This window comes from Lissotriton vulgaris, unplaced genomic scaffold, assembly GCF_964263255.1.
Source record: "Lissotriton vulgaris unplaced genomic scaffold, aLisVul1.2 SCAFFOLD_1014, whole genome shotgun sequence".
In the NCBI taxonomy this organism is placed as follows: Eukaryota; Metazoa; Chordata; class Amphibia; order Caudata; family Salamandridae; genus Lissotriton; species Lissotriton vulgaris.
The window spans coordinates 147,300-163,692 of record NW_028253762.1 but is presented as its reverse complement, the minus strand read 5'-3'; the positions used below and the strand labels follow the sequence as shown (position 1 = coordinate 163,692).

The window sequence follows — 16,393 nt, the reverse complement described above, 5'->3', positions numbered from 1 at the left end:
GTGGAAAGTCATCGAAATTCGTCGACGCTATTAGGTGTACAATCTAAAGGATCGACACAATAGTGTTAAATACAGATTGAATCATTGTATTGAGCACAGTGTTCTCGAATCAGATTTGATGTACATTGGTATTTGACAAGTATTGTGTCTTACACTTTGTCTGTCTTGCTTATGCAGGTCATAATTGTTATGTGTTAGCAATCTATTTTTATGTGAATTGTATATTTTTAATGTATGAAGCAAGGATTGATTTAATTGTGTTATCTGTATAACCTTATGAAGTTTTTTTTGTGTTCATTATACATTTTAAATAAAGTGTAAATGTAATAGGTTATGTAGTTCTGAATAATTCAGTATTCTGTCAATCACTGTATTTTAATTATTGCTTGATTGTTGGGTCAAGGGAATCTTATTTCTTCTTGGTACATGCACCTCAATTCCCTTGATAGCTTAAGGGGTCCCTCATTTATTTTTGGTAATATTGAATTCAGGAGGTCTTGCAGACAGCGCATGCTCGCTTTAACTCGACCTAAAAACTACTGTGGAAAAACTACCTGCTTTCCTACACGAATGGCCATAGATAGGAAAAGATAGTCGCTAACAATGTGAAGTAGAGCGCCTTGTCTCTAAGGGCTGCTAAATGGAACCCTGGAAGTAGATAAAGAAAGACAATTTGGGTATAAATGTGCTTCTTTGCAAAGATTTTTACTGCCAAAGATTTTTTACCCCCGAGACTGAGATCTTCTCTTAATATTGAAAGTGTGTTCTCTCTTTTTGGCATGTTCTGCAGTCAGCAGCATTTTGTTGGTCTTAGAAAGTATTCTTTGGTAAATATTAAGACTGATCAAAAGCTTTTTAAAAGACAAAGTCTTCGAGCAACCGATTATATTTATTGTTGGTAGGCTCGTACAGAAAATTTTATTCACCATGTAGCTTCTTGGTTTTGGGCTTCCTTGATGTCAAACAAGTCACTGTATATATTGGCCATACCCACTGTTTGAGATCACTGCCGATTTACTATTTTTTTGTGGTTATTCAATGCATGGGACATGGTTACACCCTTTGGAGGACCTTTTTATGTGGATTTTGCCTTTTTAAACATTCTCAATTGATCTCTGTTTGAATGCTGAGACATGTGTTGTTAGTATTGTATAAAGCCACAAAAAGAATTGGAGGACCAGAACTGTATTATTTAAAAAAAGGAAAATATGAAACTGATGTAGCCATTGATTGAATAAAGGTTATTCATGAATTTAACATTTCTACAGGTAGAGAGACGTGAACTATTTTGATTAAATACAGATGCCAACTTCTGCATTATATGAATATATAGAGTTACGGTGGTACGGATATAGCACAAACGGCCCTTTTCGTTATGATATGAAAAACTTTATGTACACTAGTTATCGTATGGAAGAATGAGTATGTGTTGGAGGATGAGTTAGTATGTTTTTTATAACGGAATATTTCTGTTTCCTATGAGACTTGTGTTTGAAACACTCAGGGTGGATTGTCTGGCTATGAAGATATAAAATGGTTTCATATCCAAACAAGCATTTGCAATGCAATAGGTCTCACATTAGGAAAGTTTGAACTATTGGTATTGTAAATGACAATTTTTTTTATGTATGTGTTGGTTTTGAAAATAGCGAAATTAATAGCTTTTTCATTTACAATGCCAATAGTTATAACTTTCACAAATGTGACACCTATAGCATTTGTAATGCAATATGTGTTGCATTTACGTGACTTGCATGTATTGATATTAGGAGTTTGTTTACTTTAAACACGTGAATTCCCCTAAACATTCATTAAGCAGGATAGCTCTGTTTATTTTGCCCCTGCTGTCTGTTTCTAGCAGAGAGGAAGGAGATAAAGAAGCAGGATGCACGTGCAGTTTTTTTTTTAAAAAGGAGGTGTTACTGAAAGAGGATGACTCTGGCGGCCTTGTGGCACAGTGGCGCCTGTTGTCTGTTCGCAGCTAAAAGTTGCTAATTAAGCATTGTACTTGTGGAACTAAAAACATTGACATCGAAATGTGCACTAGAAGTGTAAAACATTATTTATTTTTTAAAAAGTCAACCTAAACACACAATTTCTGTAACCTTAGTTTGCAAAAAATTTAAACTTCTACAACTAATCACACATGAAAGTTAAATTAAATGCCAGAACAGAAGGAGGACAGACAGATAGCTGTTTAATTCTTTGGCAAAGTATGTTTAATCTTCAGCGTTTGCTAACTGGCTGGCGTTTTCACTCTCCTCCCTCTGACCCGGCTTTTAAAAACCACATAATTGTGTAGCGTTTCCTTTTTTTATTCCATATTGTGCTTATACATGATGCAATGTCCATAACATAACAGCGGCTGTGTGCAAATAAATAAAGTGACATTGAATGCAAGGGTGGAAGGACGCAACTACAAGCTGACAAGAACAAAGAGAGACGGGTTAGAAAAGGGAGAGTTATAGTAAAAAACGTTTAAAATGTACATCCAATTAAATAAAATATTTGTTTTCTACCTTTAAAAAAAATGGAACACTTGACATTATTCAATCAGTGGCACGCAAAGTAAACGTGGCCAGTGGACGGTGTGTTTCGCGTTTTTTTTAAATCTAAATTTAAAAGTGCTCCCGGGAAATGTGCGATTGTATCGTTTTTACCCTGCTGAATAAAGTTACGAATAATTGAATGTGAAGCTCAGGAACCGAGCAGAGTAGACATTTTAATGTTAGTGGCGAAGCTGCAAATAATTTTTTTTTTTAACAAAGCGCTTAACTGTAGTCCTAATCTGAGCGTGCGTGTGTATTAGCAGCAGTGCTTGCAAAAAAGTAAAATTAAATGCCGGGACTGAAGAAGCTCCTTCTGACCTGCATGAACAGTGATTCCTTTAACTGAAAGTTCAATTAAATGCGAGGTGAAGAACAAACAAGCTCTCGGCATTGCTGTGGAGGGGGCGGGGGGAGTGCATTCCCTTCAAGTCTGATGCGAGGGAGCGGCAGCCTTTGAAGTCTGATGCAGAGTCACAAACAAATGGTGGTGCGTGATGTGGCTGGCGATGATGTGCAAGCGCCTGGCTCACATGAACTGTACGCGATCCGCAGCTAGGTAGACTTTTCGGACCGCTTACTATAATCGCCGGGAAGTGTGGCTCAATGATTAGAGCGGCAGACCCTAATACAGAGGTCTAGCCCGGGACCAGGGTTCAATTCCCCGCCTCGGCAGGTCTTGGGCTCAAAATTCCACGGACCTGAGAATTCTCGCCTCAGTGCCTATTCCGATCATGGAGTCCCACTCTGCTACTCTGGGCAATAGCTTGCTTAATCTCCACAACGGCCCCCACAACGCTAAGGATGCCTGGCCTCCACCTTGGGGGTGCCCTGGAGTGGACGCCTCACAGGGAAAGCCAGGATGGGTTCCACAGCGGCATTCGTACAAGCACCTTGAGACGTGCGCTATACAAGTATCAATTTACAATCTCGCCTATCAATCCCTACGAGATAGAATAGGCGAGACCTAAAACAAGCACTGGCGTTGCCAATAGGTCTCGCAGTAGGAAAGTTGGAGCTATTACAATTGCAAATAACAATGCCTTTTATGTTTGTTTTCATTTTACAAACATAAAGGGCTTTGTCATTTACAAAACCAAAAGCTCCAACTTTCCTACTGCGAGACCTATTGGCAACGCCAGTGCTTGTTTATGCTATAGCCTCCCTGCAATAATCAATAGCAGTCTAGCTTGATACAACGATCTGCAAAATTTAGCTGTGTTTTTCGCCTCAAATCTAAACTTTCACAAGTTCGGATTAGATTAAAGTTCGGCTTGTGCATACGAACTTCAGAAAGACCATCATCACTAGTTAAAATAATAACTAAATCGGTCAAGGATAGAAAATGCTCCAAGCCATCTTACCTTGGTAGAAATAGATGCTGAGAACTGAGTGATTAAAAATCACGGTTTTGTCCCTTTGCCAGGCACAGGAAAAACAAACTAGAAAGAAGCATGGGATAGAGGAATAAATCAAGCGTTTGGGAAAAAAAAGTATATATCAAATCTGTAAAAAAGGTATCCTGGAGGATGGACAAAAAAATCTTTATCAAACACTCCCATGCCTGGACTTTCATAAACTCAAACACACAGGAGCGCGGAGCAAGATTGCTAGCAGCAACCTTTTTCTTTACATGTAAAATTCAAGGTACTTCAGTATTATTCTGGCATTTTTCTCTGCAAAGACTAGTCTCCTCCATGAATTATAATAGAAGCTGACAAAATATGTAGGTTCTGCAGTTATTGCATGGAATTAGCACTGCATATCCTTTGCACCTTTTTTAACTTATTTAGATCAGTTATGAAAGTCCTGCTTCAAGCATATGGGCATGTCAACAAAATCATTGTGGATTGGCAGAGCTGTTACCGGTCGCCTGCAACTTCGGCTGCTGATTTATTGAGCAGACTGACAGGCATAATTAATGTTCCGGCAATTCGAGCTATGTTTACACAATATTGAATATTAGGGCTCTCATTCATTGGAGTGCTCCAAACTTGCAATTTCTGAAGGTTGAAATCTCGTCCACTTGCAAAATTCAATTCAATTGGTTGGCTGTTTAAAAAGAACCTGTACGCTCATAATTCTTGTCCTGAAGAGGACCGCGTAGTTTCCATGCGGTTGAAACACCGTCAACGCTATTTGTGGCTGTAATTGTTCTTGTAACAATAATGTTTGTCTGTTAGCCACTAGTTTGGCATGTGATTTGTATGTTTTTTGTTCTGCCAACTTCTTCTTGAGCGTTATAGTCCCTTATGAACTTTATGATGAATATGTATATAATAAATTATAATGGTTTGTGAAAATTTCTCAATGGGTGTATATATAGGCTTCTTCTTTTTCATCCTCATTTTGTGTGTAACCTAATGTTTAGTGTATAAATGTTAATTGTGTTTTGTTTTCACCTGAACCCTTTGTTATGTGTAATTACTTACTGTCCCTGGTTCAGGGTAGTCGGACAGCCCCTGTAGTCTGTTTATGATTATCTATTACATTTGAGCACATGCACCTAATTTTTATGTGCACTTATTTAAAGTTGCATTTGGAAATCTGTCCTTGGGTTTTACAGCACAGTGATGGACTTCCCTTTCCTCCCGTCTAATAACCAAAAAAAGGAAAATAACTTCAGCAATGTAGCATAACCCATAATCTATTTGTCATAAACTGAACAAAGAAGCGGAAACTCTCTGGGTCATTATAAACAGATGCGATTAAATTAGAGCGTTTGACCAACAATTTCTAAGTGTATTTGATTGTCCTCTGTAAATTGGGTCGAAGAGTAGAGCTAAGCCAATGTCCAGAAGATACTCTGGAAAGATTACTTGGATGAGATATCACATTTTGTAGACAGTGGGCCTGCGATTTTAAAAACCTGCCCACCAGAGTAATTGGGTGAGATCCAATAACATTTGTAGTTCTAGTTCGAGCTGTATGCACTTGTTCTGCTTGCCAGAGTTTCATTTATAGTGATTTAAGTACACATCATGTACCTCTTCTCACAAAACTTTTTCAGAAGGCAATTTCAATTTTCTTAATTTCTTGGCAGAGAGCTGACTTATATCCAGATCAGGAAGGGGCAATAGCATGCAGTATCACCTTCCGGATCTCATCACAAATGGTCTTTATTTACAATCGAACAAAGTGCCTGCACGCAAATTAGTGCGTCCAATATCATTTTATTTAATCCCAGCAGCAATACCAGCCCGTTTCTCACGAAAGAAAAGCATCATTTTCTTTGGCAATTCATCAAAAAAGTTCTTAATTAATATAGAATAGTTACAATAGGTTACAATGCCAAAAAAGTAAAATTAACCTGATAAGAAAATAAAAAGTTACATGTGCAGAATTGAGTGATGCTGCGTTTGGTAGCGTGTGGGCAAGCTACTTAAAGAGTTTAGAAGGGGAGGAATGTTCCCATACCTTGTCCTTAAATGCTAATTAGTTTAAGCAGCTGGTGGGAGATGGCACAAACACAACAGCCCCTTGTGTAGGCGGCAGTGGTACCATTGATTTTAGAATAGAAAGAGAATACACACTTCAAGCAGCAACGCGATCAGATGCTGAGCTGCAGACATGGAGCTTTCCCCTCCACAGCAGCAGATGTGAAATTGCTGGAAACGTCGTGAGCGCGCGTGGCCAAATATTTCAGTGCATCTGCATGGCTCCATGTCCACACCGCAATGCCCCGGACAGACATGAGGGGGCCCCGAGAATGCGCGGGTGAGTGCGTTAAGCTCAGCGCTCCGTCCGTATTCTTGTTGGTTATCTCATATGCCTAGTACGGAATGTCAAATAATTCAGTTTTTCCCGTGCCTCCGCTTTGCCGCATATTGCCATGATGCCTTCATATTTAGGTTGAATTGCAGGAGGTGAGCTGCCGACTTAGAGCTGGAAATCCAAGTTCGAGCTCAGAGTCCGTTCAACATCCTGTGATCCTGGGCATATCCATCATCTCCCCGTGTCTAACAAAGGGATTTGTTTTCCTTGTGTTGGGAGCCTTCCCCCATGTAAAGCCTGCAATACAATGGGGGTGACTGTGTGTCACTGTAAACTACACAAGGGTTTCTGCTTTGAACTAGCACACATGGCACTGGCATGGTTCGGTCACCAGCCGGGACATTGGCGTCTGAGGAATGGAAACGCTCTGTTTGTGCCCGAGGGTGGAGGGAGATGTTATAACGTAAAGCTGAAGGGAGAAGCAAATGACAGCAAGCTGTGGCACGACCGTGAACATTCGGTTGTGCAAGGGATCTGCAATGTCAGGTCTCGTTCCAGAATATACGTGCCCCTCCAGTGATGCACCGGTACCAACCATTTTCAATTCTAAACATTGTATTACTTGAAACGCAGGTTTAGTCACGCAAAATATTTGAACAGTCGATTGTACAGCAGTCAAACACAATATTTACTTCAATTATGATAGAAAGGCAAAAAACGCCCATTAGTTTTAGAAGCATGACAAAAGGAAAGGAAAAAAGGGAAGAAAAGAAAGAAACAAAGATTAATGAAGGAGAGAAACGACATCGGCCGGCCTGCGGCCGGCCATGAATAATTAGGAGAGGAGAAGCCCTTTGGGAAAGTGAAAGTACAGCCGGCCTGCGGCCGGCCATGAATAATTAGGGGAGGAGAAGCCCTTTGATGTGCTGTGCTGGGCGTGAATGCGCGTGCTTGTTTGCTCACGTGATTCACGTGAAGCTCAAGAAAACCGCGGCTGAAAGCCCTTGGTTTCACGAGCATTTTGCCGACTTGAATTCTCATTGTAGGTCACGAGACCTAAAAAACAGTTGATGGAAACTTGGCAACTGGATTCAAGCTAGCCTGGTTGATGAGGGGAGTTACCCCGGGCCCAAGATGCTGTGTCCGGTCCAGGGAAGACATGGCTTGGCAATTTGGTCTTCACTGTTCCCAGGAGGCACAGGGTCAAAACTGATTTGCGTGTATCTGTGTCTGAACTGGGGTGGGAAAGTGAGCTAAAGAATGACGACAGATTCAACCCAGATCTGTGACTGGGGGTGAGCGTCTGAATAGTTTCAGCGCTCCCTCCATCATCTCCTTGTGTTTGTGTAATACCAATGATGGCACAGATATCAAATTTGTTTTCTACCATATCGTCGCTTCCAAACGTAAAAAAAACTCATACAATAAAATATCTAATCTATCAGCGTTCAAACGAACCTCATTGGACCATTCAAACTGACACCAGCCAGCAGGTCCAAGTGAAAACGGTCACTCTAAAACTTCACAGAAGAAACATCTTCCCCACCGTTAAGACACACAATACATCTTATGTCTTTCAAGAAACCAGTAAAACACAAAAGTTAAATATTTACCCTTACGAGTCAGCAACTACCTTTGATTTCCACATATGTGCAAATTGTATCTTTATGTGATGAATAGCCACCAATAAACATACTCTGATCTCGGTAACTATAATAAAATAAAAAACAATGAGAACTTCATATATTTACATCCATGATTCTCATTTACTTAGCTTTGATCCAATCCTAAATATATATATATATATATATATATATATATATATACATACATACACACACACACACACACACATCGCAGACCCCCAATCACTGACCTTTCACAGCATGCAACCACCTACATATTGAAATTCAATGCCTCAATCCCACATGGATTATACACAACCATTCATCCTGGTCTCCAAGTGTTTGGGTTCTAACTGAATTAGAAAACTCTGGCCTACAAATGTTCAATCCTTTTTGGACTACAAAAACGTTGTACTGGGTGATGGCTATCAGAATTTCACTGTGTCAAGTCAGTACTTCACTAGGTCTTACTAACATCGAATAAATACTAGTAATGCAGACAGTTCTTCCCATCACAATAACACAAAAAGAATAGGGTCAAAGTCAATTTTCAAATGATTGCATTGGACTCACTTTAAGAACACCCAGGTAAAGATGCTCAAGGTCCACACAAACGGTAGCTTGTGTTTACATAAACACTTCTAAAAATATTTTCATAACAGGTCACAATCTATAAAACAATGATTAACAAACAGCACACAGACTTCTGGGTGAGAAAGCTATTTTGATCCACCTCTTGAAACACTGTTAAATTAGGTAATCCTTAGAGTGGGCTGAAGATGGGCTTGAATAAAAACGTGTACATGCCTAATTAATGTGTAGTGAGGTTCAGAGGGAAAAATAAATTCATATTCTGACAACAAGTAAAGATGTGCCAGCTAATCACATTTAACATTCCTAAAAACAAATAAAACATTATCTTTATTTAACATTTGCACAACTTAAGCAAATCTTTAAAATACACACATGTAACATTCAACAATCTAGTCGCGGTGCTCAAATTAATATAAAACCATAGATCTCTTAACCCCTTCCATGCTCATGACAAACCCCTGCCGTCATGCACTACGGTGCTCGTGTGCTGATGACGGCTGGGGTTCGTCACGGCCCGCCCCTGTTCGTGCTGTTTACAGCACACCAGGGGAATCGCGGCCGCATCGAAGGGGTTAAAGCAGGTCTCAGTCACAGCACCAAATACTCTACTACCGCTATTTAACCAATCATCCACTGCTCTCTAACTCTAAGTCTCCTAAGAGCCCATTATCAACTTCGTCCATGCCCCACAGCCTTCTGGATGGCGAGAGGATGCAGGGGGATTCACTAACCCTATAAAAAGCACTACATAAAGTCACTTCTAGTCTATCTACCCAGCACACTATTGCCAGACAGTACATGCTAAACTTAAGTCACTTCACATACTCCTGAGAACCTTTCCCAACTTCAGTTTTCCAGTCTCTGGTTGAATCTTCTGGCTCCCAACACTGACACTCAGCAATGAAGTCAGTCATTCCCAAACCCACTTGCCGTTAAGCTACCACTGCACGCATTCGGTCTTCCTTCACCCACGCCCCCCACCAACCACTCTCCCCAAGAGTACTGCTTCTCCAAACTACCAAATATTAACGCCCCCCAAAAGCCACAAGGGTACACCAATGCTGCAAGTAAGGACTTTAAAAGCCTTACGACAGCCAGGAAAGTAATGGAGTACTTGAAAAGCCACCAACATAACCAGGCAAGCTAATATAAACATCAACTCCACCCAAAATCTATTTCATCTTTTTATAAACTGCAGAATTAAATGCTCAGGTACACAAAGCGTTGCAACCACCATACTTTACCTAATTCGGATCTTTAGATTACAAAGGATTGAATTTAAGAGAATGTTAGGCGCATTACAAATGTGTCTAGTGGTGGTCAACAGACAGTAGCATCACTAGGTTTTAATTTCCGGGCATTAATAGTCCCATTTACGGTTACATTGTAAAGAATCTCTTTATATCTATAAATGAAGAAATAATACCAACTCTAGCCCTTTTACAGTTTCGCTGTTTTATTTCAACCATGACTCCTATATACAATGAAAAGACATTCTACCTCCACTTATACAATGCAACAGACCGTCTCCAGATCTCTCACACAAGTGCTCCTACTCGTCTGCCTAACACGTTACCCCACTAAATACTTTAGGCCTCTCACACACACTATTTCAGAAAAAAAGAGAATTGTTCAGTCCCAACTACCTAGGACATTCATTTGCCATCTTGAGGACCATCAGAAGATCTCTCTGATGCCTATAAGGCGATTGCTTCCTGTCAGTGCTAAAGTGCATTTGCTGATCATGGGCGGTAGGCGACCTCTGGAATAGGCTAGACGAATATCTGGCAGCAGTTAGCAAACCTAATTGTGTACTGCGATGTTCTGTATTCGTAAAATGAACCCCTTTGCCAATCGGTAACAGTGACATGATTCAGGGTTTTACTTTAAAAAGCATGCGTTAAGAAAATGGTTGCCAGATGTTGAGAATGCATTGTTTCCAAGTCATGGCTTAAATTAAACAAAACAGAAATTTCAGGGAATGGTGGCTTACACCTAATAATTCGTAGAAACACAGTTATTAAAGTGTTCCCCAATGGAAAGGTCACCTAGTAGGCCTTAGTAAAAAAAATTGTACTCACAAAAATATGTCAACAGCTTCGATCTTCTACCCACAGATTTGTCTTGATAAAGACCGACGACACGGCAGAGGGGGAGGGGCAGGGGTCTACGATTCACAGAGCGCATACTTTTGGGTTCATTCATAATAACCACCACCTCTCCACTAGACCAACTGAAAAGAAGCTTGACCGGATACTGAGTTTGGCTGGATAATATGCGATTGCTGTGCCGTACTACATGGCATGATTTAAAGAGCTACAATCCCTCGAGAGACTACACATTCTCGAGAAACTGAAACTAGGGGCCAGATGCAGCAAAGGGTTTTGCCCATTCTAAGTCTATGGGAAAATGTGTTGATGCATATGGCCCTAGAATAATAAAATAAAAGAAGAGATGCAGTGCCCTTCTGGCATAATCCTCAATTGAAGTCGAAGAACGTGAATCAATTTGTAGGACATATTAAGTAGTAGAACGGTAGGGGCAAAAGAGACACAAACCCAACGTTTTTTATACTACAAGCATCAACAGGTGTAAGACGAAAATTGGGAGAAGCTTTTAAGTTTATTATATACGCAAACTGTTGCAATGTATATAGTAGTCAGAAGGCTGATTGATAGTAAGTAAATGGCTATTTATTAGAACATTATTTCCTAAGTAGAGAATGCGTGGCTCTCCCTTGGCCAGTCAATCAGCAACTGCCAAGGTACAGAACCCAGGACACTTAACTGGAAAGTGGAACGCACTACGCAAAGTGCTCCACACTCCATAATAAACATAAACGATTATAACACAAACCAATCAAAAAGTAACTTAAAAAAAACAGGAATGGATTACTGTGTGGTTATAAAAACTTATTTTGATATTAGCTTTGGATGGAGAGCAGCGCTAAGTCTCAGTAAATTTCACCGAAATACAATATGGTAATAAATGTTTCATCTTTGGAAGAGGTTAGTCGATTGCCCTCTCAGGCACTATACTATAACAAACTGGATGATATGAAACAAACAGTCTCCTTGTGTCTCTGTCAACCAATCTTACAATATGCGAGCACTTGGAAACAGGCTTAACAGGTCTAACACCAAAAGTATATTCCTAATATACGCATCCTGCGTGGTTTTCATTCACACGTTCAAAGCTGTTCAATGGCAGAAAGCTGCATACGACTTTTCTCCATCTACAGCTGACCGGGCTACTACAGCTGCACTGTACAGGGCCCCTCGTGTGCAGCAGGTCCTTCCCCTCGCCCGCAGGGGGTGCACTCATCTACAGCTTAACACCGGAATGAAGGAGTGAGAGTTGGACACTGGCAGTCATGTCAGGTGTTTGGTTGGAATGCTCTTATCCTCCACTTCTCGTGTGGACGGCCAAAGGCAGGACAGCTCCGTTCTGCAGAAATTCAGCGTGGGTAAAAAAGATAAACTACACAGGAAAACAAAACTTTGGCCACCTTAACAACTACTGACTGAATCGGTCCGATTGTTCAACCGGTAGTGGGACAGGCCACTCGTATTGACAAAGCGCCCTGAAAGGTTCAAAGTGAAAATGCTTATGTGTACTTCTATCCATACAGCGGGCCACCTCACTCAAAACTACTACCAGCGCCCTTTCATCGTGTTTGTTCACCAGCATCCTTCTCCCCTGGACCCTTCACCGCCCTGCTACACTACCCTCTCCATTCTCTTAAACGGTTATACCCTACCCTCATACATGCACTCACAACCACGCATACCCTTTCAAATGTCTCTCCTCGTGCCTTGGCACACTGACTTCTATCTCCATTCTCCTTCCAAGTGCACTGCCCAGGGGTCTGGTTTGCATCTGTCCCTCTTTCTCGTCCTGGCTCATGTACCGCACCCGCTATACATGCCATACTGGCTTTTCCTTGTCGCCCAGCCTGTCCCCACCCGACCCAACCATCACCCGTGACTCTCACTCGAAGACGAAGAAGAGGCCGCTTGTGCTGAGGATGAGCCCGAGTGTGAGCACGAACACCCCGCTGTGCCGGGCCAGCATCAGTCGTCCCCCGCAGTAGAAACGGTTGCGTCCGGGGAACACCTCCCATTTCCGACGGAGAGGAGGAGGCGGGCTGGGAGGCGTAGGGGCCCCCGGGGTGACCCCCGAAATTTGCCGGTACTCGCAGTCCTTCATTCCGGGCCTGAAGCCCGGCCTCACTCCTTCCGCCCTCGGCTACTCTGAAGTGCTGCCGAGGGCAGCGTCACCCAGCGGAGCTGCCTGGAACCGCGGCGTGGTACCACTGCGCACGCGCACTGGAGGTGGGCGGGTCGACAACACTGCGCAGACGCACGCCAGTCGAGTAGGCAAAAACGCATAGCCATAGAAAGAGGGTTCGTCTGCATATGGATATGAATGCATGAGTTCTATAGCTAGACTTTAATTTAAAACAAGCATTTGCAATGCAATAGGTCTCGCATTAGGAAAGTTTGAGCTGTTGGTATTGTAAATGGCAAATTTTATATTTATCTGTTGGTTTTGAAAATACCAAAATTAATAGCTTTGTCATTTACAATGCCAATAGTTTTAACTATAAAAAAACATTGATGTCACATGATGTACAGAACACGCTCCCACGTGTGGACAGATCTGGACGATGTATGTATGGGTCCGGTTTATGAAACGTTGCTAATAAATTGTCTACAGGAAAAGTATGTAGCAGATCTGTAGGATGCATGTACAGGTCCTCTGGATGAGATATCGTCTGCGAGGAAGGCCACGTGTGGACAGCTCTGTGGTATGGATATACCAGCCCTATTGTTGATAAAAAGTCTGCAGAAGGGACACGTACACGCCCACGTGTGGACAGATCTGGAAGATGCATGTACACGTCCTGTTGATGATACACGATCTGCATTAGGAGCACATGCCCACATGTGGACAGATCTGGAGGATGCATGTACACGTCCTGTTGATGATACACGATCTGCATTAGGAGCACACGCCCACATGTGGACAGATCTGGAGGATGCATGTACACGTCCTATTGATGGTATAGGTCTGCATTAGGAACACACTGCCACGTGGGCAGATCTGAACGATGCATGTACAGGTCTATTGATGACGCAAGGCCTGCAGAAATAGCATGCACGCTTCACGTGTGGACAGGTCACAGGGATGCATGTACAGGTCCCTATGGATGGCACACGGTCTGCAAAAGGAACAGATGCCCACATGTGGACACATCTGGACGATGCATGTACAGATCTAATGGCGATTCAAGTCCTGCACAAAAAGGAACACATACAAGCTTGAGACGTGGAAGGGTCTGGGGGATGCATGTACAGGTCCTATGGATGATGGAAGGCCTCGGGACGATGCAAAGAGCCGTTGTAGTGGGCTACGTTAGCATGCGATAGCAATGGAATCTTTTCGTGCCTGTCAACCTCCAATACGTTTCCATGTGAATTTTACCAAGCCAGACTTCTGATAACTGAAATAATCATTGTACCCACCTCCCCCCTCTACTAACCACATAAAGGTGGATTATATTTGCAGAATAAACTTCCTTCGCCTTGTTTTTAACAGACTGCCGTGACACCACACCCTTACTGATGAACTTCGGGGTGGCTTCCCTGCCTTTCATTTCATCATCTTATCTGCATGCAACACTCGCAGTTACGCAGATGTCTAAACTTGCTCAGAGAAGCAAAAAAGATATACTTGCCCAGCCTCTGCTTTCAAGATCATGACGCACCCACTTTACAGTTCCAAGTGCAAACATATTTCGCGAGATTTTTGCTTATTGTAAGAAGAAAGAAATCACCGCCGCAGCCCTGCTCCGTGAAAACCGGAAGTCAGGCACTTTTGGCCCAGACGGGGGCGGGGCCTGCAATCCAGCAGGAAGTTCCGCCCTCCGCCGCCGAGGAAGCAGTGAAGCCGGCCGACTCCGACCAGCGCTGCAGATGAGACACGCCGAAAGAGCCCGGTGAGTGGGAGGGGGGAGGGGGGTGTACGCGTGTGTGTCTGTTCGAATGTGTCTGTGTGTGTGCGCGTGGGTCTGCGTGTGTGCGCGTGGGTCTGCGTGTGTGTATGCAGTGTGTGTATGCAGTGTGTGTGGCTGGGTATGTGCGCATGCGTGACTGTGGTTTGTAAGACGGGGAAGGGGGGAGGGGGGTGCGCCGCTTGTATGTGCCTGCGTGTGTTGTGCCTGTCTGCGTGTATGTGTGTGTGTGTGGGTGGGGTGAGGGGGCGGCAGCGTGTGTATGTGTGCGCGTGCGTGCAGAGGGGTGGGGGATGGCTGTATCTGTGCCGTTAATGCGTGCGAGGGAAGCGAGTTAGGGAAGCGAGTTAGTCTGCGCAAGCGCAGCTTAGAAAGCTCGCTCCCGAGGTGAAATCTGACAGAGTGAAAGCGCGCGTCTGATTGCTGTCCAGTCTCCTAAATACGGGCAGCATAAGTTGTCGAGCTGATGCATTCATGCTTCGCATGAATGCCACATCAGCTCGACCTAAAAAAAGTCTCTTCATGTCGTGAACATACTGCGCAAACGCGTACGAGGAAACGTTAACGAATACGAGAAGAGAGAGCTACGTGCAGGGTGAAAGCAGTCGGCCTGCAATGCATGTTCATAAATAAAGATTTATGAAAAGGCGTTCAGTCGGGGAAAGTTGGTTGATAGTGTTAAATGGGAGGTTGGGGTGGGAATAACTATGCACAGCAACCAGAAGTGAATTACATTGGGGTTTTTTTATAGCTCGAGCACGACGCGGAGGTACTCTAGCGCTTTACATGAGCACCAGTTACTCAAGTCGGCAGTTATTTTTTTTTGTAGGCATATGGCGATTAAGGTCATTTCCCCAAAATCACATAATATTGAGCTATCTCATCGTTCTTCGTCCACAAGAGAGGATGGTGTATCGCTGCAGGAGTAACAGACTTCGTCTTGTACCAACAGTAAACTTTAGTGTCCCTACATCCCAGTTATTACATTTGAGGTGAACCCTGTTATGTTGGCAGCTCTGGGAGGTGGAGGAATGCCAACCAGGGACAAAGGCCTAGTAATATGGTGCAGTGTCTTGCGAGTTAACAGGAACCCTTGTGGCTCCTGATGAACTCGGTTGAGCTATGACATAATGATAAAGTGTATTGCACCGAAGGGTGCTTTAGAATTTTGAGTTCGCAGTTATGCGCAGACGAATAAAGACGTGTAATACCAAGCTCCATGTGTGTCTTAGTGATTTATGTGTACCCTGTCTGGGAAGACACTACAAATAGTGACAAGATAGGGGATAAGTAACCCAAAGATTTACTGTGCTCTCTGAGAGAGTTTTCCGTGATCTATGCAAACTACTTGTGCATGCCACGTGTGCCGTTATCTAAGTACGGAATCAATGCTGAATGCATGTAGACTCTAATCGCAGTTCCAACCGCTGTGATGCAGTTGAAAACAAAAGCATTTACAAAGAATTTACAAATCATTGGTCAAGAACCTGTTGGTCAGGCCATACATAAAGGTATGCGCTACTACGCAACATCGAGCCATACATAGTGCAAAGTGATAATGCTGCAGTTACAAGTGCTGCTAGGTAGGGATCAACCAGGTGTCAAGAAAAGTAAAAGGCGACAGACAAGTGCAAGAAAACGCTGTGGTTGGAAACAGACAAACGCATACTGCAAATGTACTTACCAGAGCCTTGAAAAAAGTAAGAGCTCTTAGACATCATTGGCAGGCCAAGAGACCGAAGAAGAAGCACGAGGGTTGTGCCTACTGAGCTATCCAATACTTGTAGTGGCACACCACCAAAGCTGCTGGTTGGCGACTAAGAACAACGCCAAAGGTCTCCAAGAAAGTGAAAGGCTCCAATGGAGACCAAGAGAGTTCCACAGACTGTCCATGGTGA

The 16,393-nt window shown here is 42.9% G+C and overlaps 1 protein-coding gene across 2 annotated transcripts in view; it reads right to left on the bottom strand.

The window, feature by feature from the left end:
- The window catches only part of LOC147660773 (palmitoyltransferase ZDHHC18-like), a 131,734-nt gene extending 118,919 nt beyond the window's left edge, over positions 1-12,815 (bottom strand). For both annotated transcript variants that reach the window (XM_086951476.1, XM_086951475.1), the window contains exon 1: positions 12,474-12,815. In XM_086951476.1, the coding sequence (XP_086807602.1) occupies positions 12,474-12,688 (215 nt within the window). In that variant the 5' untranslated portion in view covers positions 12,689-12,815. The remainder of the gene's footprint in view (positions 1-12,473) is intronic.
- Positions 12,816-16,393: the final 3,578 nt, after the last annotated feature.